Consider the following 27,332-nt stretch of genomic DNA (forward strand, 5'->3'; position numbering starts at 1 on the left):
TGTGTGTGTGTGTGTGTGTGTGTGTGTGTGTGTGTGTGTGTGTGTGTGTGTGTGTGTGTGTGTTAAAATCAAATATATTTTACAAGTATGGTTAACAGTATATGGTTATATCAAGATATACACTTCAAATTGGCCATATTCACATTATCTACAACAGCACCATTTTTATTTTCAATCATACAATGATATCCTGTAACTTAAAATTTCAATGAAATTATACATGAAGATCAGCAAAGCTTCAGGCACGGCCTGGAATTCTAGGATGGGGGGGGGGGGGGCAACTGTCCTTCCTTCTTCGGATGCCCAAGGCAGGAAGGACCCGGAGCAAGTTTACTCCCAAGAATTCCGTTACAGTAAACCCTCGATATAACAGACGATATGGGGACAGGGGTCTGTCGTTATAACCGAGGATCCGTTATATCCGATGGAAATACCGGACAGATCCGTTATATCCGAAGATTCGTTATAACCGAGGATCAGTTATAACAGAGGTTCCATTATAACAGAGGATCCATTATATCCGATGGAAATGCCGGACAGATCCGTTATATCCGAAGATTCGTTATAACCGAGGATCAGTTATAACAGAGGTTCCATTATAACCGAGGATCCGTTATATCCGATGGAAATGCCGGACAGATCCGTTATATCCGAAGATCCGTCATATCCGAGGAGCCATTATATCCGATGGAAACCCCGGATAGATCCGTTATATCCGAAGATCCGTTATAACGGGGGAGCCATTAAACCCGATGGAAATACCGGACAGATCCGTTATAACCGATGGAAATACCGGACAGGTTCGTTATATCCCGATGTTTGTTCGGTATTAGAAATTAGTAGGATTAGAAATTGTACATTCCTCTTGCGGCTAATACCCCTTCCACCCCGTCCGTCCACCTTTGCATTCCACATTCCCTGTTATTTCTCTCCACGTGGGGAGAAACTGCATGTGACCACAAGGCCTATATTTGGCAGTTCCATGTCCCTTATCAGCTTTCTTCCCTACCCATAGTTCTCTATTCCCTAAAAACATTGTTTCAACACTCACTACATTGTTACAAAGTTTATTCCATCCATTAACCACTGTTGGTACACCAGTTCTTGTCAATTTCCTTCTTAAATCTAAATTTGTCCAATCTAGAATACATTATGATGTGAATTTAAATCGACTAAATGACCAAAGCCTTTTTAGTGATCTTTAATCAACCCTAAATGGCAATTCTTTTCAATCCCACTCTCCACCTCACCTCATAACCCTCACGAGACACTTAATCTCAAGTTGAAGCTCTTGCTGTATTTACCTAATTGTAGTTTACAACACTCGTCGGGTCCCGTCTCCTATTCGCTAATTTTCTGACCTTGCTAAACTCGAATTCATGTACGGTTCCAACTAAATGTATATCTTTGATTTCCAATTACCATATTTAGATTTGAACTCGTGTATCGTTAGCTTGGTGATGATTTATGGAATTTTTGGCTTGAAGGTCAAACGCCCGAGCCGGTAGGCCATTCAGCGCTATTGTTAGTTTGGGCTATATCACTTTCTAACCTATTCCACATATTTATACATCTATATGGAAAATGTACTTCACATCTTTTGGACATGTGAATTTTATTAATTTTCTTTCGTGACCTCTTAAAACTCTTCTCATCTTTAATCAGTCTCCTTTCAATGCAACCTATCCCCTTTAAAGACTTAAGCTTGCCACAACATTAATCATGTCACCTCTTTTTCTTCCATCTTTCAAATTGTGTCTCCATTAAATCCTTGGTAGCCTTCTCTTAACCTTCGTCCTCAGATACCCATTTCTCATGTTTCCCCATCCCAAAACATGTTTACATTTTATCATTCACCTCCAGCACCACTCTTATGTGCGAATAATATTTTGATGCAACCCGAAGGGATTTCTCCCCATCTTCTCTTTACCTACATGAGGCCCGAAGGGATTTCTCCCCCATCTTCTTGTTACCTGCATGAGGGGACAGGTCACCAATTAAGTGAAGCGGCCTTGCTGTGGAAATGCTGTGTCTTGCTGCATTGCTTCTGACCCAGGGCAGTGGCCGGGATGCAGGAATGACCCGTCATCCATGAGGAGCTAAGATGAGAAAGGGAGGGAAAAGGGTAGTGGATGGGAGTGGAATGGGTGGTAGTGAGTACATACCTTGGACTTGGCTACCTCCCTAATAAGGGGGGGAAAGCTCTACGAATATAGATAGCACCTTTCCATTCATTGCTCCACGATCTTAAATACTTATAGCTCTTCAATTTTCTTCAGCCTCTTCATTTTAAAGTCTAATCCAGCCTGGTGCCCCCTTGTGTGTGTCTTGATTCCATCTCGCACCCTTCCAAACTTGTCACTCTTATATATAGATATACATATATTAATGGCTTTTTTTCCCTACAAGGAAGGTAACATAAAAATAAATAAATAGATAAATAAAATAAAGGCATAAAATCCACTCCCACCCATGCCATCCCCACACACTCCACTCCCTCTCTCTTATCTTGGCTCCTCCTGGATGACAGGCCACCCCTGCATCTTGCCCACTGCCCTGGTTCAGAAGCAATGTAGCAAGACACAGCACATCCACGGCAAGGCTGATTCATTTAACCGGTGACCTCCCCTCATGCAGAAAAAGAAAAAATGGGGAGAAATCCCTTCGGACTATGTAAAAAAAAAAATCACATTTACTCCCTTTTTCACCCACCCCGTTCCATGCACCACATCATCATCCATACACAACCATTCTCCACTCACCCCTATCTTCTGCCTTCTCTCTTCTTTCCTCCACAGGCACTCCCCTCCCTTTACCCCATCCATCCACCTCATTCTTGGTTGCCCCCTCATGTTCACTACCCCCACACCTCTTTTACAAATCTTTCTTCACTCATTCTTTCCATGTGTCCAAACCATCCCAATACTCTTTCATCCACCCTATCTCCCAACTCCCTCTCCAACCCCATTCTTCTCTGCACCTCCTCATTTCTCTATCCAACCTAGCAATCCCTACCATACTTCAGGCATTTCATCTCAAATGCATTCAAACTCCTCTCCTCCTCTTATGTTCCAGGTTTCTGCCCCATACAGTGTTGTAGGCACAATCAACCCCCCTGTGCATCCATTCCCAAATGTCTATATCTCATTATACTTCTTAATCCCCCAAAGCATTTACTTGCTTCTCTCAATCTACATTCTACCTCCACTTCCACTCCCCCCCCCCCCAAGTATTTAAAGCCATCCACCTCCCCGTCTTTCTCTTAATACTCGCTTCCAATTTCCTGCCACATTCTCCCCTTGTACATTTCATCACCTTATTTTTACCCACATCTTTCTTCAACCTCCTCCTCTCCCAAACTCAGTCACCAACTTCCTTAATCCCTCCTTTGATCCTGTTAGTGTAGTGTCAACAACTGGCTTATCTCCCATTTCCTTTAACCATCTCCAATCCCCAGCCCTTTACCTCTCACACCGCCCCATCCATGTATAAATTGAACAGCCAAGGCAACATAACACATCCCTGGCAAAGTCCCACTTTTTCCTCAAACCTATCACTCTTCATTTCTAATTCTAACACAGGTTCCACTACTCACAAAAATTTAACTGCTTTTAAGTTTTCCTCCCATCCCATATATCTACAACACCTCCCACAGTGTCCCTCTCATAACTCTTTTCCAGATCCTTCAAGGCCCAAAAATCATCCTTACTCTTTCTCAAAGCTCTCACAGATCTGCCTCACCATAAAAACCTAATCCACACAACCCCTACCTGTCCTAAACCAACTGTTCCTTACCAATTACTCCGTTTTTCTAATCCTCTCAATCAAACCCTTCCCATAAGCCCTCCTGACTACACTCAACAAACTGACCCCTCCGAAACCATCACATTCACTTGTTCCTTTTTCCCTTGTAAAGTGGAACTATACAAGCACTTCTCCAGTCCTTTGGCACTCTACCCTCTTTCAAACATTAAACAACCTAACCAGCTAGTGCACCTCCCTTCCTTAGACACTGCATGACATCCATCCAATCCAGGTGCCTTACCTGCTCTCATAATTTTAATAAACACTTTCATCTCATCTTTCACATCCAATCCAGGTGCCTTACCTGCTCTCATCATTTTAATAAACACTTTCATCTCATCTTTCCCTATGTACCCATTTTCCTCAACCATCACGGTCATTTTGCCCAGCACCTCCCACTGCAACCATCCTTCTATCTATATCCTCCCTCACACTTAGCAACTCCCCAAAACACTTCAGCCATCCTCCTTCCACCACTGTCTCATCCATTATCATCTATCCATCCACACCCTTTACCTCCCCTTCTCTACTTGATTCATCTCCTCTTCCTCTCATTTTCCTTCCAAAGCATATTTGACTAATTTTTTTGTCATACTCTTACTTCAATTCACATCTACTCTCCTCTTTGCCTCCTTTATCTTATGCTTACTTCTATTTTCTTTGTATCTCATGATTCTCTCATCCTATTTTGTAACCAATCTGTGAAATCTAGCCGCTTCTCTTCTACAACCTTCTTTGGTTCCTCATCCTACCACTCACTACCTTCCCTTCTATTTCCTCACATCATCCTTGTTCCACACACCTTGCGACTCCCTCCTTGAACCATCCCCATTCTTCCTCCACTCTTAGTTCCACTATCCTTCACTCCACTCTCAGCTTCTCCACCTCCCTACCTCCTGCCCTTTACCTCTCTCCATCCATCCTCCACCCCCAATTTAGCTTCCACCAAAAAATGACTTAATATCCCCCCCTTAGAACATGTACATCCAGAACTCTATCTACTCTTCTCCTGGGTACCACTACTTAGTCCATCAAAGCCCCACCTACCACCCTCTCCTTAGGGTTCTGGTTGGAAAGCTCCTCCCAGACCATCTTATGCCTTTGCCTCCCCTAGGAATGTCCTCTTTGGGACTACAGAGAAGGATGCCTAGTTCCGTTTTTTGTCACCTTTAACGACTCAAGTGGGAATACTTGGCAGCAGTATTCCTCTCCTCCACAGGGTCTGGTGAAAAAAGGAAAATAGTATTCAAAGAAGTGGTACAGGACAGTATCAAGTGAGGGGACAGTCACAGTTTACTAAAGTATCATCATTTCTCTAAGTATAGAGATTTCCTCTATCACAGACAAAATTGTGTGTGGCTCTGGTCTGTATGCTACCAAGCAGCTTTAAACCCCACAAGAACATGCAGCCAATACCCCAGACGGGGTATGTATAGATATACTTTGCTATTTCTATCCATTAATTATATATTCTATACTATCCATGTAATGTACAGCATGTCCTGCGAGTCATGAACCGTTTGTAGATAATTACTCATGTTTTAAGTCTGCACGAGGGGATGGGGTAGCTGATGAAATGAAGTGGCCTTGCTGTGGATGTACTATATCTTGCTGCATTACTTTGACCCAGAGCAGTGGGCAGTATGTAAGGATACCCATCATCCAGAGGCCAAGAGGAGAGGGAGGTATGATGAATGGGATTTGAGTATGTGGGGATAAAATGGGTGGGAGTGAATTTATGCCTTTGACTTTGGCTACCTCCCTTGTATTGGGGAAAAAGCCCTTGGTATATGCATAAATGTTATACTAATAACCAACTTCTGGAGAATAGGCGAAAGTAAAGAGATCCATGAATTTCGCTCACTATTTGTGATCCTCTTCATCTGCTGAAGAGGATCACGGATAGTGATAGAAATATACGGATCTCCTTACTTTTGCCTATTCTTCTTCAAAAGTGGGTCATTAGTATAATTTTACCAATGTGCTACATTTCTTTGTTGTGATGTATTTAATGCATTAAGTCTGTTGCTCCGAGCGTAATACAAAAAATCCCAAACTTCAACAGATTGTTTCTCCTGGCTGCCACAAGCATACACACATAGTAAGAATGTCAAAAGGGTATAAATAGTTTCCCATATATATGTGTGATATAGCCCAATATATAGTTTCCTATATATATATGTGATATAGCCCAAGCTCAAACAATACACGAGTTCAAATTAAATATGACAACTGATCAAGAATATAGGTAAAGTGGGAAGTGTACATGAATCGGTGCAATATTTGTTAGAGAATTAGAGAATATGAGATGGGATTCATTGAGCATCATTCCTTTCCTGCATACTATATACATATACCATGGGCTTTATCATTTACAGGGGAGGTAACCAAAGTCGAAGGCATAAATCCACTCCCACCTATTTCCTGTATACTATAATTAGGTAAATATACACACACACCTCACTTGGATGGATTGTGCAAGTCTAGGTCCACTTCATCTTTGTGCGGTTTGTGTCAGGAGTGCAAAAACCTTTCAACTGGATTTAGGTACTTTGATGGGACTTTTGGTATTGGGAGTTCACTGGTTTGTAGTTCATGTACATACATATGTCAATGGCTTTTTCCCCCCTTACAAGGGAGGTAGCCAAAAAAAGGCATAACATACACTCACCCATTCCATCCCCTACATACTCCACTCCCATTCACCCCTGTCCTATCTTGTTTGTGTGCTCCCATTTCATCTTTAACAGTTCCTCCTGGCGAGTTGCACCTTTACTTGGGTTTGTAGGGTTACAGGTATTGAATAGATGAATAGACATGTAGGAGTTGGATTTATTAGACTGGTACGTGTAACAGGGCAAGACTTGTAATTGGCCAATTTTAAGGAAATATGCAAGAACTGGCTTACCAGTAGTGATTAACAAATGGAATAGACCTAACATTGTAGCGAGTTCTGAAACTACCAGTTGTTTAGAGGTTCGATAAATTTATGAATAGAGGTAAGTGGTAATGGACATGGAACTACCTAGTGTAGGTCTTTTGCAGTCTCCGATTCTTCACATGGGGTTGGCTTCTAGTAATTGATTTACAAGACTGCCTTTAGCCAAGTGCCGAAACCTTAGGCCTTTTCAGCATATATTTAGCAATTTAAAATTAAAGGAAGTATTCTTATTGACTACTGCTGCATTAACAGACATGTAAACATGCAAATGTATGTATATATGTACACTATAAACCCACTATCGGAGAAATAATAACGGAAAATACAGGGAAACTATATTTCAACTACTATCTGTAGTCCTCTTCAGCAGAGGACTACAGACAGTAGTCATAGAGGACTACAGATAGTAGTTGAAATATACAGTTTCCCTGTATTTTCCGTTATCATTTCTCCGATAGTGGGTTTATAGTGAACTTTTATAAATGTTATAACATACCAATTTCCATATGTATATATACATATATACACACCCATGCACAAATATTTGTGTGTACTGCTATGTAGAGGGTGTTTAACCCTAAATGTATTAGAGTTCGTGGCAAAGGCGAGGTATCAGTTCTGAAAAGGCTGTTTACTATTCATGCCAAATCTGGCTGGGGCAATGGGGGAAATTACTTTCCTTGCCTTTCTGGCAAGTTCTCAACCTTTTTCCCCCTTATGCACTCCAAGAACCATTAGACCAACACTCCCATTTACATAACATAAGGAGACTGCAAGACCATAAGGCCTATACTAGGCAGTTCCATGCCCATTACCATCTATCATCTCCAGGAGGTGCTCAGATAGTGTATTTAGGGATGAAATGGGTGGGAGTGTTTTTATGCCTTTCCCTTTTTGGCTACCTCCCTTGGAAGGGGGAAAAAGCCTTGGTATATGTATGTATGTACAAAAGGAGGTAGCCAAAAGTAGGCATAAAATCAACTCCCATCCAGTCCATCCCCAACATACTCCACCCCTCCCTCCCTCATTTCTTGGCTCCTCCTGGATGACTGGTCATCCCTGGATTTCACCCACTGCCCTGGGTCAGATGCAACATAGCAAGACTACATCCTGAGCAGGGCCACTTCATTTAATTGGTGTCCCTGCCTCTCCGTCTCCTCATGCAGTTATCCAATTTAAAACCAAGTTTCAGACATCCCTACATGCCCAGTCTACTCAATTTGTTGACCACTTTTGGTAAACTTCTTGACCATTTCCTTAAAATTGTCAAATTTAAACAGTGCAACCCTGTTTTCCCAACATGATCTGGTCTGCATCACCCTTAAGCCCTAATTAACCAAAACATCACCCCTCCTGCAACTTTCTAGTTTTAATTAAGGTGCCTATGCACATGTACAATTTGGTCACTGTACCAATTCTAGTGAAATTATACATTCTATAGGATGGAGAAGTGTATCATGACTACTGACAAAAGTACTGCAATGGATTTCAAATTGTCAAAATTATGGATAAACAATGTAGCGATGTTACACATGTTGGGGTGAATCACTCAAGTCGCCTGTACCGCTGAAAAGAGTGCCACAAATCCATTTTACAGGGTGAGCAGTATGGATCCTAAAATTAGTTGCACTTTGATATACTGTCTAGCCAAGCAGTACCATGTTTGTGTGCACGTTTTATTGTACATGTTGAGACTTAACTGTCCCTTTTCCCACTGGGTCCTTCCACAGACCACCAGATGCCTCCTTCACATAACTCACATTTCAGACTGGATGAATGCATTTACTCATGTTTAAAATATTTCCAAATGAATATACCATCAGCCTTGGGTACCATGTTACACAAGATTAACTGTGGGAAATGTAGTAACACGTTTGTCAACCATAACTAACACCAGTTAGATGAATGTCAAGCAAATCTATTTCTATTGCTTCAGGTATTCCTGAAGAGGATTGCAGTTAGCAATCTATAGTTTCACTTACTCAACTCTTTCCTTTGTCTGAACGTGATGTTAGTTGCAAGAAACTATGTTGAACCCGACCTCTACTAAGGGGCAAGGCAAAGTTGGATTTTCATCAGATTGCCTCCAAACCCACATTAAAAAATCTTTGTGGCAAATGATGCAGAGGACTGCAAGATCTCAAAACTACATTTGTATGTAGGGAAGACTTCAACCAAAATGAGACATTTGTGTAGGAGGGAAACGCCATGCTCCAGTTGTCCAGGCCTGCAGTGGCATCCTCCACTGCCCAGCGACAGAACTGGGATGACCATTCACCCACGAGAATACAAGACATGCAAGCCACAACCTGTTCAAGGTGGTGTCTGGTATATACAATTCACCATACTAATATAGCCATCTATATAACAAGCTTCACCATTAAAAGAAAACCTGTAAATCCTACATACATATACCAAAGGCTTTTCCCCTTATAAGGGAGGTAGCCAAAAAAACAAGGGCATAGACACCAATCTCACCCATTCCATACTCTACTCCCTTCTACCATTATCTTGGCACCTCCTGGATGACAAGTCATCCCTGTATCTTGCCCACTGCCCTGGGTCAAAAGCAATGTTGCAAGACTGCACATCCATAGCAAGACCAATTCATTAATTCAGCAACCACCACCCTCTCCGTCTCCTCATGCAGAAAAGGATATGGGGAAAAATACTACTCAGGTTAATTTTAGCCACCTTGTATAAAGCAGCTTCTATTATACTTAGATTTCCAAGCATCAGCAGGAAATCTTGTTTCATACAACTGTTCGAGCATAATGGCCGACGGCACTCAACACCCATTACCCTTTGGCTAAATAAAACAACTTCTAAAAAGATTATCGATATATTATAAGCCGTGATAACAAAGCTGACAAAATATCAAGCATACAAGTAAAACTATGGAGAATATTCTCTGTAGCATAGTTTATATCAACTTTCTGGACACGACCCAAATACAAGGGTGGTTATGACCAACAGCTAACGACCAATGAAAAGAACCCATAATGCATCTTTGTCAGGTTGGAAAGCTGGTTTGTTATGGAATAGGGTGGTTGGAGGTGGCTTGGACCTAACCACCAGCCACATTAAGGATCATAAGAACCTTAAGAATATTGTCCTATTATATGTAACAATAGTTCAGTACTTGAGAAAATGCATACCATTGAACAGAACTATTCAACTGGGCAGATTTGCAACACGTGTGCATTTACATACTATGGTACTTTTTTTTATCACAATAGAGTTTACCGTTTTCACAAATAGCACTGAAGATGATTCAACCACTTTGCCAGAGATGCAGATCTTCTGTGTGACGCTTACACTCTCAGGAGCCGAATGACAAACGAGATTAAATCTTGGTATTGTTTCCTGGCAACAACGGGCCTGAGCATTTGGCATTACCGAAACTTCTCGCTTGACAACTTTCTTAGGGACACGCACAATTGTCATTACCAAGAGTTCGAGGTAAACAAGCCTTCAAGATGGGATTCCGTAGTGGGGCATGCACATTGGGTTCTGCACTTGTTCCAACTCAATATTACACCTAATAAAATAGGTGCCTAGATGCTGAAGTGGGTTGATGACATTACCCACACTCCTCACCACCCACATCACACCGCCATCTTACCCAGGTCCTGTCAACAACAAATGTGGAGAGAATTTGGTTTAAAAATAAATTTCAACCAAACTACGGAGAAAGATAGAAAAAAAAAAAAAAAAAAAATCCAATATCAAACAAACTAAACAGATGTCATCCCTAAAATGGCATCTCGACTGCCATTGGTCTCCACATGCTACAGGCAAAGAAGTACGACCACCTAAGTGCAAGCTCTTGTGAAATTTTCTAAAAGGCTGTCACCAGGTAGAGAAGTTCCCATCACTTGTCTATCCTGCCACAACTGGTATATCTGGCTGAGCGAGTCCCATTGCCCGTAAGTGCTTCAGTCCTCAAACAGCTCGGCATGGCTTTAACGAGCCCTACAGAGGTGCAAAAGAGGGAAAACAAACTATGTGTGACAAGATGGTCACTGCTGTTTACATTCTGCTGGCTGCTGACCTTTAGCGCCCTTTACTTTTGTCGGGTCAAAATCTGGGTCGTCCTCCTCGTCATCTTCCTCGCCCTCCTCACCTGCAAGAAGAGAATAGCCGTTACAGAACGAGTGTTCGTTTCCACACAGATCGGAACTTTTTAGCATCTTGTCATCGTACCTAGACTACAATCACTTAAAATTTATGTTCTAATGCACAAGCGACTCATGCCAACTCCCAGATGTGAGGAACAGAATAGGTATTATACTATGCAGACACTAGTCAAGGAAACCATCCCTTAGTAGGAACATGCTCCCACACAATCCACCATGCCACCCAAGAAAAAGAAACCTACATTCAACGTTTAGACGCAACACTGTCCCTTGGCATCAGCTTATGAAAATGGTTTACAACCAAAATTTAAAGTTACCCATGCGCAGTTACTTGAAGTCCACAGCTTAGGGAACTAGCACGGCTATTTACTAAATGGGACTTTCCTTAAGTCAAAAGCTCAATGACAAAGAAAGGTAGAACCCGTCATCCTGGGGTTAGCAACACAATTGGTGGATGAAAGCCTGGACAGTTAGTTGGGTTTATATTATCTTACTTTGATCACTTCATTTGCTGCTACACTGAACTAAATATAGACCCTGTGAAAAATAGTTAATTTACGTCAATGGCATACAATGGTAAACAAGCAAACGTGACCCTATTACCAGTCAAAATTCAACCCAACAAAACCCATTAGCTAAGTTTCTATAGCCAGTCGTCACTACATTCAGCACGGTAAACTAAACATGATAGTCACCTTCTTCACCCTCTTCTTCATAGTCCTCATCCTCCAGGGCCTCTCCTGTGTAGAACAGAACGGCTCTAGGTACAATCCTCTCACGTATGTAGTGACCAATTTCAAAATCTGCCGTTAGAAGGGCCTGAGTATCTTCATCCATTTCTTCATTGGGATCATCAGGAACTGTAAATATCAGAAGCAGATTAGGCAAGGTGCTTTACCAATTAGTGATGAAATATACATCTAAAGCCAACCCTGTTAAGTTATACACACGTATACCAAAGGCTTTTTCCCCCTTACACGGGGGGTAGCCAAAAAGAAAAAGGCATAGAAACCACTCCCACCCATTCCATCCCCTACATAATCCACTCCCCCTCCACCCTTTCATCTTAGCACCTCCTGGATGATGAGTCGTCCCCACATCCTGTCCACTGCCCCGTGTCAGAAGCAGAGTTATCCCCGCATCCTGTCCACTGCCCTGGATCAGAGGCAGTGTCGCAAGACAGCACATCCACAGCAAGGATACTTCACTAATTCGGTGACTCCCCTCTTTGTCCCCTCATGCCTTTGACCATGCCTTTGACTACCTTCCTTGTAAGGGGGGTGAAAGCCATTGGTATATTTATGTATGCATTACCTGGAGGAGGATTGAAGAAGTTAAAGAAGGAGTCATTTTGAACAGTCTTGGTGATAGTCCTAACAGCACCCCTGGACTTGTGCTTCTGTTTCTTCTTGATTGTCTTAACAGTCACATTCTTCCCCTTCTTCCAGTCAATAGTACAACCCTAGTGGAGATGAAAATACTCATGGTTAACATAGGCAAAGTTGTACAAATTTCCTGCATCTATGGGATCAAGTTACAAAATTTCTTCACACAGGAAAATATCTACCTTGCATTTGTAGATTTCTGGACCCTCAAAGCTGAAAGGATCTTCCTTATCGGGAGCACATTTCATTTCATAATGCTTTGTTAGAACCTTATTAGTAAAGAAATCATTTTCACTGAAAACAAACTCAATGGTAAAGCCCATTGGTTCTTCATGGAACTTAATCCTTATGTCTTGGAGATGTTTTAGGATTGGTTCATCATAATCCTGTACCATTTCTGCGAGGAGATCTACGTTCTTGAAGATTGTCAACCAGAATTCCGGAATACCCTTTGTATTTTCATCAAATTCATGGGGCCTGGAATGCAAATAAAGTTTAGAATCAAGAAGGAACAAGCTAATTAACCACAATTTTCCATACCATTACACAAAACCTACTTCTGTTCTGTTCCATCTTCCAACTTCGCTTTCTCTTCCATATCTTTGCTCAATTCTTTGTCTTCTTCCTCTTCACTGTCTGAAGGATAATCACATTCTGCATCTGTTGGCTCATACTCTGAGTTCACAACTTGTCTTCTCTTTTCATACAATTTCTGATGCATTGCATCGTATTTAAGCTGCCGAAAGAAAAGTAGATCCATGTGGTATTGATCACAAAGGCAACATGTAAAATATGCAAAATTCAACTAATGTTGACAACATTTGATTGGCTAAATTAATGTGAAAGTAGTAGTTGCATTAGATGAAAATTAAGATTTTCCCATCAAATGTTATCGACATTAGTTGAATTTTGTATATTTTACACGGCAGCAGGGATCTGGTGTTGTGAAAGCAGTAGTAATTGCATTAGATGAAAATTAAAACTTGCCAATCAAATGTTGCTGTTGTTGTCGTTCCCTAGACTGTCTGTCCGAGCAGTACAGTCTCCCCAAGGAAGGCCACAGCCGAAACTGGGTTTTCCCACAAATCCTTTATAGAGTATGTTGTGTTGTTTGCGTGCATGATTGGCTGGACGACCGTGTTGTGAACAGCTGCCCAGGATGTAACACTTCACCCCATACCATACAACACATAATGGAAGACTGCATTATACACAATCATGCACGCAAACAACACAACATACACTCTATAAAGGATTTGTGGGAAAACCCAGTTTCGGCTGTGGCCTTCCTTGGGGAGACGGGACTGCTCGGACAGACAGTCTAGGGAACGACAACAACAACAACAATAACATTTGATTGGCAAGTTTTAATTTTCATCAAATGCAATTACTACTGCTTTCACAACACCAGATCCCTGCTGCCGTGTAAAATATACAAAATTCAACTAATGTCGATAACATTTGATGGGAAAATCTTAATTTTCATCTAATGCAACTACTTCTTTCACACCATTAATTTCCCTATTGCCATCTTCAAAATCTACCAACACCCTCACCATCTGGCAGTTGACAACTGCCTCTGGTGGTGTAATTACCAACTTTACAACTTACCTCTAATGCATGAACCTCCCTATAGAACTGGGCTTCAAGATCTGTATATTCCAGCTGCACTTTCTTTAAAGCTTTGATTCTACGTTTGACAACCTTTGGTAGACTCTGCAATACATCACTCACTTTAGTATGACCAGCTTAATCTCAACATTCAAAATATTTCATAGCATATATAACCAAGTTCTATATAGACATACCACATGGATGTTTCCACCTTACATTACATACTTTCACAGAACTACATTCACTACATGCATCCATGTTCACCAACAACATCTGTTAGACTAACATCTGTGGGCCTGACGACTGTTCACATGTCACAAGTGTTACCGTGAACCGTCTAGACCAGATGATCTGGCACTACCATGAACCAGGATAATAAAAATAAACTATTCTGTCACTTTGCAGTGCGAAATTTTCATACATATATATATATATACCACCTTAATGTTCTAAAACGAGGGTTAATTACTTGTGTGTACACTTACAGTAATATATCCAGAGGGCGTACCCAAGAATCGTCTAAGCTTGGTCTGTAAAGCTGCCAGAACCTGTGGGTCTTTCATGATCTTGTCAACCAGTTCTCCCCTTTCCGCCGCTTCCTCGTCACCTTCCTCCATCTCCTCCTCCGTCATATCTTCCTCTGGGGCGGTTCCTGCTTCAGGGTCAGCCATTTTTATTCTGTGTTGTTCTAAGGACTGGAAAGGAAATTAGATCAATTAATTAAATGCAACACCACCCAATTACCAAGACACGTTAGCAGCGAGGTCTGGGACAGTTCTGATGTGGAACAAGTGTTTCAAAGAGCAAAGCCCTGATCAGCGAAGGCAGGTTTAAAGAGTGGATAAATGTAGGATCTATCAAAATATATTCACTAAGCCTCTTCGATACAATTATGCCTACACAGGCACCACGAGGCATAAGTGGGCACATGAGGATGCCAGCATAAGCGTTTTGATTATATTTTGTAGTTGCAGATGAGCAACTCCAAATTTTGTGAACTGGATCATGTTTTCTGTGTTTATTACTCAGTGAAAGAAATAATACCAGTGACTTTATATTCTATAACGCCAGTAGTATGACGAATCTTACAATATGCATCCAATAATGTGCAAAGAAAGACTCATCACAGTGCTTTGTCACCAAAACCTATCTGGGTTCATGAAATTTGGTGGGATGGGTTTCAACTAGCAAGGTCCATGTGCCAATGTGCAAAACTAGTAGTATCTGCTTTCTGCATACAAAATTTTCACTTTGGTGCAACAGAAGGCAAACCATTGCTCAGATGGAGGCCGAGGTATGTGGGGGATTAATATGAAGGGATCTGGATAAAGTTTCGGCAATCAATTTCCCTTTACTTCCTTTACGAGGATATTTAAAATACCAAAGAAACTGATATCCAGCTTAAGGAGCAATCACAGTACAAGGCTCCAAGGCGGGAAGATGGCCATTTAAGCACTGAACTGCAGAGGACTACAATAACACGACATTTTGCAAATGACAGTATTGCTGCCATTCTGGTGAAATACTTTATAAAAAAAAAACAAAGCCATGCTACTGAAGCAATGGACATGCACCAGTGGCAAACATCAAGATCTACAAAATGGAGTAAAATGTTTGCATACAGTAAACTTGTGAAGCAAATGCTAATGTAAACATATTGATGGTTGTGACCAGGTGTTTCAAGTGTACCAGTAATATGCTAATGAACACAGGTGAACTTCAGATAAACATGTTAACGAACGATGCTTTGGACATGAACGTATGCCTGCTGCAATCCCATCACCTCTTGTACTATTTTAGTGCATCATTTCAATTAGCACAAGTTTTGGCTTGTGAACAGCCATGCAACAGATTAAGTTTAAAATGTTCTAATGTTCAGTAAAATATAGCAAAATTACTTTATGCTACATAACACCTCTAGTAGTTAAGTGCAATTTCATTTTTTTTCCTGCTGCAGCGGTGTACAAACAGAACTAAAGCAACAAGTTACATAAAATAGAACATGGCTTGAAATGGGGCAGAAAGACAGTGGAAAAAACTGATGAGCAATGTATAAAGGAATGAAGGTATAAGTATCAGTACAAGAAACGAGACAAACAATATCTTAAGTAGTGATAGCAAGAACGAGAGATACTATGAAAGCACCAGAAGAATCTTGCATTTAAAAATAAATATAAACATGCACATATGGAAAAGGAGTAGATAGAAGCACAGAAATGAAAGTCAATTGCTTAGGAGAAAATGGGAAACCAGCATTAAGTTGACATTTAAACGAAACCTGGTGAACAAAACCAGATAAAAACAATTGAAGCAGTGATGCAAATATACAACAGATACAGCAACAACAGTCTGGTAATGGCAAGCACGTGCCAAGAGCCTCGCTCACAGCTGCAGCCACAGCAGCAACCTTTGCCCAGTGCTTCCACAGCTGAATCCCCTTACTGGGAATTTGAGAATTGAAAGACATGCGACAAAGAACACTAGGTGCAGGTCTAGTATGTGGCCAACGAAATTACAGCTGCAGCAACAGCAGTAACCTTTGCCCACAGTGCTTGCACAGCTGGAATTGGGGAAAGCCCTTACTGGGAATTTGAGAAGTGAAAAACATGACAAAGAACACTGGGTGCTGGTCTGTCATATGACCGACGAAATTTTTTCTCCGGTATAGCATGTGGCCAACCTATTCAACGCACTGAGGAATGCACCCACCTCTGCAGGTTATGTTAGGTTTAAATGAAGACATTTTTGAAGTATTGTTATTTGTTTTAAATTTTTCCCAAGACAATGAAGAAAAAACCAAGCATTGGTTGGAATCAAATTTGAATTAACTTTAAATTAATTTGAGCTATTAAAAGGAAAACCAATGAAAATAGCAAATTAGTTTAAACCTGGCAGTTAGAAATTATTACCAAGTAACCACCCGGAGAGGAGCCGTCTAGAGTATAAAAATATTGTGTAAATATATTATATAGGATAGTACCATTAAAAAATACATTTCCATAACGCTCGACCTAAAATGCAGTAACAGTGGTAAACATTTGCTCAAGGTCAAAAAGTTAACTTTTGAAAGTCCCCGACATAAAATCAATGCTTGTCCATCAAAGTCTATAGCTCAAGCCCAATCACTAAAGCTGGGAGTACAACACCCAAGCCCACATCACTAAAACTGCACATGTCAATTTGTTTTGGCTTCTAGGTTAAACAGAACAATTTAACCGTTTACACTTTATCACAAGAGGGTTCAAATAGGACATCCAATAAAGTATACAACCACACCCCTAGTCAAATCTGGTAACTGACCTATTTAATAAGGATTCAACGTAGCATTCAACCCATTGGGTTACATGGGAACCAGCTTACTGGTAGACCTTGTAAAATGCAGTTGGATTTGTTTGCACCTGGATTATCTGATGTGATCAGCTTGAATACTAATTCTATAAAGGTATAATGCGAAGGTGTGGTGTTCCAGGTGTCAGTGTCAGGAAAGTATACGAGCATATACTCAGTTAACAAAAGCAATTAGGTGGTAGTTACAAAGTCTTGTTTATCCTTTTAATAGAATACTGTGTAAAAGCATAGGAATCTGTAAAAGTGAAATACAAACAATAACCAAACCTCAAAAAATTTCACTAATGAACAATGTTTTGCTTATTGCATACAAAAGGTTGAAGACAAATGAAACCTGTATACCAAGGCCTCTTCACCCTTCTTGGGGGAGGGAGGAAAGCACAGGTACCCACACCCATCCCCCACCCTCGTTTCCCTATCATCTTAGCTCCTTGTGGATGAATACATCCTCATCTCCTGCCCAATGTAATGGATAGAAATGGGGAACTACTTATTACCAGAGGCATAGCAATGTACATTCACTTGACTATAGGAGCTCAATCTTTGATATTCATTTACGAATAGACTTCAAATTAACTAAAAACAAGAACCTGCTCATCTTGATACTTGGTAGAAAAGCAGGGCCAACATTTCAACACACTGCTGCAGTGTCGAGAAGAAATACATCCCCAAGATGGTCACGTTAAGTACTTTCATCATAGTTTATTGTACTGCCAGGCAAATGCAGATCCAGTTAAGCAATTACAAGATAATAAAATAAACTACTGCAAACTTGGGAAATAATGAATGCAGGAAACCTCAAAATATGCAAGTCTAAACACTTAAAATTCAGCATTAATTTGGTTCAATCCAAGTTCCAATTAATGCTGATGGCTTCACATGATGCAATACAAGGTCATGGTTAATGTGTAGGCACAGGAAGGTCAAATCTAGTGCAGTTAAAGAATTACAAAATCCTGCAATATTTGTTGACACCAAGTTCTACACAATGTAACCACTCTTAGGCAGAAAGTCCAACAGTGGCTTGTAATTGCACCATATACTGCAATGCAAGGAATTGAAAGAAAGGCCAAAACCAAATGTTCTTTCATTCCTTTTTCCCCCTTAAATTATTTGGGGTTGCCTAATCAGTACCACTGCCAATTCATCTTCTACACATCCCTTGCCCAAATTCTTAGGTTCCATGAAGTGTCAATACAGACGTACACCAACCTCAAATAATATTTTCAGAATCTCCAGTTAAACTTAAGTGGTCTTTAAGAGTAAGTGGACTGAACTAAGGACAGTACCCTTATTACACACCACTTCTACATAGCCATTTGGTCAACAGTACGTTTCCAGGAATTCGGCTGTACCATCAGTTAAGGGCTTAAGTTCCTGACCATTCCACCGGTTCTTGCTAACACTAGCAGGATTTCCCAGCCTTGGAAAGTAACTTATCATCAATCATGCTATCCATCTTCGAAACCCCTTGTGTATCAAATCCCATCATGCTGGTTTTGAATTCATGCTTAAAAGCAAAAATTTTAACACTAGTTCTGCAATTTCAAATGCAGTTAATATATCCAGTAATATATCCACAGCCAATAACTTCAATATAATCGAGGGAAATCTTTGAACCAAATTACCTCCTCTATATCAACATCCTCTCAGCTGAGAGGACTTGCTAACATCCTCAGCTGAGAGGACTTGCTAACATCCTCAGCTGAGAGGACTTGCTAACATCCTCTCAGCTGAGAGGACTTGCTAACATCCTCTCAGCTGAGAGGACTTGCTAACATCCTCTCAGCTGAGAGGACTTGCTAACATCCTCTCAGCTGAGAGGACTTGCTAACATCCTCTCAGCTGAGAGGACTTGCTAACATCCTCTCAGCTGAGAGGACTTGCTTACATCCTCTCAGCTGAGAGGACTTGCTTACATCCTCTCAGCTGAGAGGACTTGCTAACATCCTCTCAGCTGAGAGGACTTGCTTACATCCTCTCAGCCGAGAGGACTTGCTTACATCCTCTCAGCTGAGAGGACTTGCTAACATCCTCTCAGCTGAGAGGACTTGCTAACATCCTCTCAGCCGAGAGGACTTGCTAACATCCTCTCAGCTGAGAGGACTTGCTAACATCCTCTCAGCTGAGAGGACTTGCTAACATCCTCTCAGCTGAGAGGACTTGCTAACATCCTCTCAGCTGAGAGGACTTGCTAACATCCTCTCAGCTGAGAGGACTTGCTAACATCCTCTCAGCTGAGAGGACTTGCTAACATCCTCTCAGCTGAGAGGACTTGCTAACATCCTCTCAGCTGAGAGGACTTGCTAACATCCTCTCAGCTGAGAGGACTTGCTAACATCCTCTCAGCTGAGAGGACTTGCTAACATCCTCTCAGCTGAGAGGACTTGCTAACATCCTCTCAGCTGAGAGGACTTGCTAACATCCTCAGCTGAGAGGACTTGCTAACATCCTCTCAGCTGAGAGGACTTGCTATCACTCCTACACCTCAAATACTAGCCCCTATTTTACAAGGCACTTTACCTTATAATTGTCAAAACCTGGGTAATTCATACCAACAGCACCACCTTAGCGAAGGTATTGACCATCCCATTCCATACCAGGAACCACTTTACTGTCAGTGCTAGCTTTCCGTTAAAACATCCATGGTCTGCATATTTTCATCCAGCTTAGGTAAAGTCCAAAATCTTGGCATGAATATTTAGCATTCAGTGCCATCTTTCCACAAATCTAAGCGTTCATACAAAGAAACTGGGCGAAAATGGCTGTTCTACTATCAGGGACAGGGGCAGAGGAATGCACCCAATGTAGCAACTGCAGCCACAACAGCCTTGTTTACAGCACTTTGGAACAAGTCAAAGTGTGGACCAAGCTCAGTTCAGTTCCCCAACTACTCAATTATGCAAGCTTAATCTTTCTCCAAGGGCACGGCATTATAATCTGAAGCCATTTCAATTAATACCCTTCCATCTCCTTGGTATACTTCAGTACTTCTAACTTTTAGTGTAACTGAACATATTTTGATCAGTGGTTAACCTCCACACATGTGCAGCAATTAAGCATGTGCAGTAGACACCTCCCACATAAAACATTAATTATCTAATCAATAACGTCCTAATCAAACATGTGGTCAGTGTACCCATGTCAATCCTAGTTTAGAGCACACCTGACCAATGTTCGCACAAGCTTTAGTTACTTGTGCAGTTGCAGACCCCATTGAAAAATGGGCATATTGGAAAAGCAAGGTCGTTTTCTTATGGGTCAATTTAACCTTAATAAAAAGTTTGTGAACCGAAGCTTCAACACCTCCACAATGCAGTGGTGTGTATCCCTACTAGATTTTCTAGCTCGGCACATCCTGAGCCGACCTCTGGAAGCCTATTGAAGAGACGTGGTTAGCAATATGTAACCAACAAGCAGAATCCCTGAAGTTATCATTGCCAGAACTATAGCCACATTCAAAACATGATTAACAGCCACCAAGTACATGGTCGGCAATAAAACATGACGAGCCCCCAACAGCGGGATACTCTTAACAGTTACAAACTGCTTGGACAGCATGCACAACGCTGAAGAAGCAAAGTCGACTGGTCACAGAGGATGCCCCCAACTTAGCCGTGCTCATGGAGCAAAATTTTAAAGAAATACACCTATTGTGGTTACTTTGGTGACCACACATTACACCATTCATTCTTAGGCAAACCAGCAAATTCAGCAACCTCTGGATGATAATCCACATACATATTTCCAAAACTAACAAGTGCTGTATGGCGGCTGTATCTAACGACCACTACCTCTGAACAATGCTTTAACTTCAAATGGCGAGACTGAAGTTGGCATGTGCATTTCAATCTAGTCCAGAATACAAGAATGAAAGACTGCAAGGGACCATAATGCCTAAACTAGGCAGTTCCATGTCCATTACCGAGAAGTATTTCTGGGCCCCGCTCAAAGTCTCTGCAGTGCTCTGGGTAATATTGTTACCTAACCTAGCAGTGACTTTACCTTCGTCCACCATTATCTTGAATTTTCTTTACTTCTCGAGGACTGGTCCTTGGTGCACATTAAAAGCTGTGCAACATCTACAATATCCTGTCAGTATCTATGAAAATATTGATGAGGCTTCCGAATTATTTGCGATCCCCACTTCTGAAGACAAGCCAGCCAGCAGATGTCTTAGTTCTCCCACTAAAGCCAGACCTAACCATTGACACTATACATAGTAACCCAGCGAACAGGTACCAGTTCCCAATACAGCAACAATGCTACCAGGATGTTGGACTTCCGAATAATCTTAAACCAAATTTGTATGGAAAATTTAATTACAAAACCATAAATTCTCAAATACCTTGTAATAACTGAAATATCTGAATGACTGAACTGTAATTGCTAGTCTTTCTATACACTGCCCAAGGCAATGCAGTTAACAAGTACAAGGCCAGAGGACATCTACTCAAATTGAAATTCTGAAACAAGTTGGCTAAATCACATTCCTCAGGGAGCAGGGCTGGGTTAAGATGTTTATGCAGACTGCCCCTGATGTGGTACCTGTAACCACATCAAAATGGAACAAATATCTATTACATACATTCTAAAACTACAGAACATACAATGGTCTCGACTGGAAGACACCCAAATCAACAAATTCCATGCCACATTGAACAACCAACAGTGAATTTATATATGCCTCCACTGCTAAGCAATTTCCACATCTCTAAAAATATTCCCATATGGCCTACACTAGATGAATTAATCTTACAAACAAAAACTAACAGCATCCTTGCTCAAACTATACACCACATGCTAAATGGACAACTAGTTCAGCATGGTTAATAATTCACCCTAAACCACATGCTATTTTTTTTTATTCGTGATATTCTCCATAAAAAACTAGCCACCCGATACAAATACGATACACCTGTTTCTGCAAATGGAAGCTAAAATAGTTTGGTAGCATCTGTTTCGAAAAGACATAGGACCACGTAGTACGTGACGTCCTAACAGCAGAATCGAATGCAGATTAGGACTAAACTAGCCCCACCGACCAGCTGCATACACGAATTATCAAAAAAACAATATCCCGGGCGGTCTGCATGCAAGCACATCGTGCGCATGTCAGGGAAAATATCCCCACGTACACAAACTAAGTCCAACAGCAAGCAAAGGTTTACATTCCAGTACCACAAAGAAGTTAAAAAGCTCGTGCACCGACCACCACGTAATTGCTCTCCAAGAGCAGCAAGGAACCGTGGGATGAGAGGATCTGGAAGTATAGCAAGCACCGACTCAGCAGTTCACACCACCCCACCCTCCCTAACCCGCGCAGGAGCACACTAAACCCCCACACCCTTGCACCACAACCGATACGCATTATCACCACATAAATCCCTGTGAATTTAAATGTCAGCACACCACGTCCTTTGTAGGAAGTGAGCACAGGATGGCAGGATAGACATGCGGGTGGAGAGGATGGGAAGTAAGCCCACGTGAGGCAAGGCGGTAGACAAAGGCCCCGCCAGAACATTTCCCCCCCCATTCATCTTCCTTCCTCCATTTAATGTATCCACCAATAATGACATCGTACAACCTACACACAGCTAGGGTTTCCTTTCAATTGCATGCACTACCCTGCCGTTCACGTAGGATTTAGAGTTCATGGCGGGTTTTACACCAACAATAGCACACTTAGTCGGCGCAGATACCTCGTCCTTGGAATATAATTTCATTGTGCGCAGTTAGCTCTCCTTAGAAGACGACAAACATTCCATTATACGGGCACACTATACACAGCGGATGTACATTAACCCAGAAATTACTCACGTCTTCCGCACTTCAGGTAATTTTCAACTTCAGTTGATCTAAACTCGTGGACACTCACCTAGCTCGAACGAGATCCGCAGCCAGACAGACGACCATGCGGCTAACTTGGCGAAGATGGCGCGAAACGCCGGGTCACGTGACCAATGAGAACTACACAAGGAAACGGTTTCCGCATTCATGCTATATGTATTGAATATTCCTTCTCCATACTACAATACAAATTTGCAAAAATTTTCTCTAACTTTATTACAAGGAACCATAGGATGGCAACTTCGTTCATACACTTTCCCATGTATTAAACAAAAAATTTATCCGTTCCTGCATTCTTTAACTGAGCATGACAGAGGCCCTCCAGCCAATCAAATATCACTATTAGAATTTGGCGCGAGAATGTTGTGTGACTCATTTCCCGGGAAGAAATGGCTCGAATTTGACATGAGTATTTCATGGCACACAGAGTACAGTCTTCTAAAGATACATTTAAAGCTAGATTGTAGTGATTTTTAAATTAGTGAAGTAAGTTTAATTTAATAAGCAACCTGGTATTTGTGACCATGATACACACTAGCATGCCGCCAGATGCCTGAGGCGCACAAGGAGAAGCCGCAATTACGTAGAATGAGCAGTGTATGGGTCATTCTTCTACAAAACTAGGAACGTATGGACTCTGCTGCATTCTAATGTCCAACATCCCGTGCTAAGACGACAGACAGTATTACTAAGCCATTGTATGTCTAATTTCTTTAACCAGGGAATATTTAAGCTATCAGTTGCTACCTCGAATGTTCTCCTTTATCAAGACAGGTACCTTTTCATGTTAGAGAATAAATGCACAACAAAACTGCGTTGGATTACAAATATAGGTCAACATGGCGCATCATTTGGAATTATTAACTGAATAACATATATACAAAATAATCACGCAAATATACAAAACGAGCAACTTATGTTGAAACATATTTTACTTAATTTTGATGCACAGGGAGAGTGCGTTACTTGCATTTCCAGTAATTAATTATTTTACCAGATGGGAGTCGAAATGCATTCGAGTCGACTTTCTAAAATATGTACAGACGACACTAGACATTTACTACGGCTTCGTTATGTCAAGACTTGAAGATATGGCTTCTCGTAACTATGTGTAGGGGTTATATGATAATAATTATATTGATAAAAATGAATATGAAAATAATGGTGATAGATAATAACAATAACAACGATAGCAATAATTATAATAGTAATTACAACAATGATGATCATAATAATGATAGATAATAACAATAAGAACGATTGCCATAATTATAACAATAGTAATTACAACAATAATGATGATAATAACAACAACAATAGCAATAATAATAATTATGATGATGATGGATGATGATATTTAGCTCCATGAAGATAAAAGGCCCTGTTTCCCGCCACTTTACTCGGGTCAGGTGCAGTGCAGTAAGGCACAGCACCAGCACAGCAAGACTTGACACTCGAAAATTGGTTTACCTCCACATGTTTATTCCATGGTGAACCCCCACCCCCACCCCCACTCCACCTCTTCATCCGCTCTCATCCACTCGAGTAGACATGAAGAAATCCCTTAGGACCGCGTTATTTCCTCATCCACTTACATCCACTCTCCATCCATTCTATCTCTTGCCGTCTCCCCTCCTTACTCAACAGACATTCATCTTAATGCCCACTTCACCCCCATCCCCCCAACCATCCATCTCATTCTCGGTCTTCCTCGCCTTTCTTTTTCACTCGTTTTCAATGTGTTCAAATCTTCCCAACATTCTTTGATAAACTTTATCTGCCAGCTCTCTAACCCCGCTGCTATATAACGATGTTCTTGACCAGGTATTGAAAATAATAATAATAATAATAATAATAATAATAATAATAATAATAATAATAACAATAATAATAATGACAATAAATAAAATAATACATAAATGAAATAGAAATAAATAAACAAATCTGTGTTACATTTTTTATTTTGTATCTTGCTTCATTTGGTAATTATAAAACAAACAAGCAAACAAATTTAAAGGGCACATTTGCTAAAATAAACAATAAAAATAAAAAATAAAACAGGTGTGTCTGTATCCCTTGCTACATTTAATAAATATAAACAAGCAATACATAAAATAAATAAGTACACATATACGTATACTACTTCCTACATATACGCAACTGAAAAAAAAAGAAATATTACATATTTGTAATAAATAGCACACGCGCACCTGTTACAGGTGCACATTTAGCTCTGTTTTATTTTATATTTCTATAATATATATATATATATATATATATATATATATATATATATATTAAAGATTATTAAAAATGCTGTAAAAGCCAATAAAAAATAGACACACAGCTTCGACACAAACCATTATTTTGTTTTGTCTTGGGAACAAATAGGCAATGCAACCATAATATTTTAAAATGGAAAATATATACAAATAAATAAATTACTAAAAGATTAAATGAATAAAAACAACACAGGGTGCAATATTTTGTTGGCAGATAAGAAGAGAGAGAGAGAGAGAGAGAGAGAGAGAGAGAGAGAGAGAGAGAGAGAGAGAGAGAGAGAGAGAGAGGAGATAGAGAGAGGGGAGTGACAGAGGGAAAGGGAGAGAGGGAGAGTGGAGTAGAGAAAGAGTGAGAGAGGGAGAGTACAGAGAGAGTTGGAGAGGGAGAAAGAGAGAGGGAGATGGGAAAAGGGAGAGGGAAAGGGAGAGAGAGAGGGGAGTAGAGAGGGAGAGAGAGAGAGAGAGAGAGAGAGAGAGAGAGAGAGAGAGAGAGGGAAAGAGGATTAGAGAGCAAGAATGCCGACCAGCTTTTGACACTGCCTGTACTTGACCTCTTTAACACTGAGATAGACCCTACGATCCCCTCGCGCGCCCTACACGATCAATAATATTGCGCAATATTCCTTAATTGTGCAATATTATTGACGATGTAGTGACTGTATTGAAGAAGGATACAATATATTAAAGACATCCAATGTACAGGCCAAACACCTGTTCTTCAATAATATTGCACATTTAAGGAATATTGCGCAATATTATTGATCGTATAGGGCCGGCTTAAAGTGTTTCTGTAGAGATGAATAAAACCCATTGGAGTTATCACACTGGGCAATTTTACCTCCGAAAGTTGGAGCAAATTTGCAGCTTTCGGGAAGGAATCTGATATATTATGCTGGAGGAAAATAAATTACCTCCAGTATATCAAACGACGTTCATTGTTGAGAAAACAAAATAGTTTGCCACAGTGATTTGACGGTGGAAAAAGTGCTGGAGGTGGGTTGTACCGCCGACGAATCGGAGGTTGGAGGAAAACGTGTTGGAGGTGGGCGGTACCTCCAATGAATCGGAGGTTGGAGGAAAAGTGTTGGAGGTGGGCGGTACCGCCGATGAATCGGAGGTTGGAGGAAAAAGTGTTGGAGGTGGGCGGTACCCCCAATGAATAGGAGGTTGGAGGAAAAAGTGTTGGAGGTGGGCGGTACCGTCGATGAATCGGAGGTTGGAGGAAAACGTGTTGGAGGTGGGTGGTACCGCCAATGAATCGGAGGTTGGAGGAAAACGTGTTGGAGGTGGATGGTACCGCCGATGAATCGGAGGTTGGAGGAAAAAGTGTTGGAGGTGGGCGGTACCCCCAATGAATAGGAGGTTGGAGGAGAAAATGTTGGAGGTGGATGGTACCGCCGATGAATCGGAGGTTGGAGGAAAAAGTGTTGGAGGTGGGCGGTACCGTCGATGAATCGGAGATTGGAGGAAAAAGTGTTGGAGGTGGATGGTACCGCCAATGAATCGGAGGTTGGAGGAAAACGTGTTGGAGGTGGGCGGTACCTCCAATGAATGGGAGGTTGGAGGAAAAAGTGTTGGAGGAAAAATAACACAGAGGGACTTGTTTCCCGACTCCGTCTGCATTGCGGTGCCTCACTCCGTCAGCTAATGCGTTAAGCCCTGTTCACACTAGCGGTCTGAACCGCGCGGAAACCGCGGCGGTACCGCATGGCCAATGAAAAACTCCGCGGTTCTGTGTGAAAGCCTCCATTGACTTATATTGCAATTGAACCTCGGCGGTTGAAACCGCTAGTGTGAACAGTGCCTTAGGAGCTTAAGAAATACGCACTTCGGTCACTATCGTACTATTGGAAAGATCCTCTCTATTCGGAATTTCTGTGATTCGGAATATTTCCATTATTCGGAATTTCTCTAGATAGGAATATTTCTATTATTCGGAATTTATCTATATCAGAATGATTCCATTCGG

The 27,332-nt window shown here is 41.1% G+C and overlaps 1 protein-coding gene across 13 annotated transcripts in view; it reads right to left on the reverse strand.

Moving 5' to 3' along the window:
- The window catches only part of LOC143020819 (nucleosome assembly protein 1-like 1), a 93,393-nt gene that overhangs the window by 13,024 nt on the left and 53,037 nt on the right, over positions 1 to 27,332 (reverse strand). For 2 of the 13 annotated variants that reach the window (XM_076177618.1, XM_076177617.1), the window contains exons 1-9: positions 22,444 to 22,617; positions 14,369 to 14,578; positions 13,881 to 13,985; positions 12,827 to 13,005; positions 12,452 to 12,746; positions 12,199 to 12,346; positions 11,580 to 11,744; positions 10,800 to 10,871; positions 4,972 to 5,026 (exon numbers count right to left, since the gene is read on the reverse strand). In XM_076177618.1, coding sequence (XP_076033733.1) covers positions 4,974 to 5,026; positions 10,800 to 10,871; positions 11,580 to 11,744; positions 12,199 to 12,346; positions 12,452 to 12,746; positions 12,827 to 13,005; positions 13,881 to 13,985; positions 14,369 to 14,578; positions 22,444 to 22,602 — 1,386 coding nt within the window. In that variant the 5' untranslated portion in view covers positions 22,603 to 22,617 and the 3' untranslated portion in view covers positions 4,972 to 4,973. Of the gene's footprint in view, positions 1 to 4,851; positions 5,027 to 9,568; positions 10,872 to 11,378; positions 11,422 to 11,579; positions 11,745 to 12,198; positions 12,347 to 12,451; positions 12,747 to 12,826; positions 13,006 to 13,880; positions 13,986 to 14,368; positions 14,579 to 22,443; positions 22,618 to 23,051; positions 23,225 to 27,332 lie in introns of those variants that run through there. The other 11 variants (XM_076177623.1, XM_076177625.1, XM_076177620.1 and 8 more) reach the window with 9 other exon arrangements.

Source organism: Oratosquilla oratoria, chromosome 40 (genome assembly GCF_046742065.1).
Source record: "Oratosquilla oratoria isolate Oo_2021 chromosome 40, ASM4674206v1, whole genome shotgun sequence".
Lineage (NCBI taxonomy): Eukaryota > Metazoa > Arthropoda > Malacostraca > Stomatopoda > Squillidae > Oratosquilla > Oratosquilla oratoria.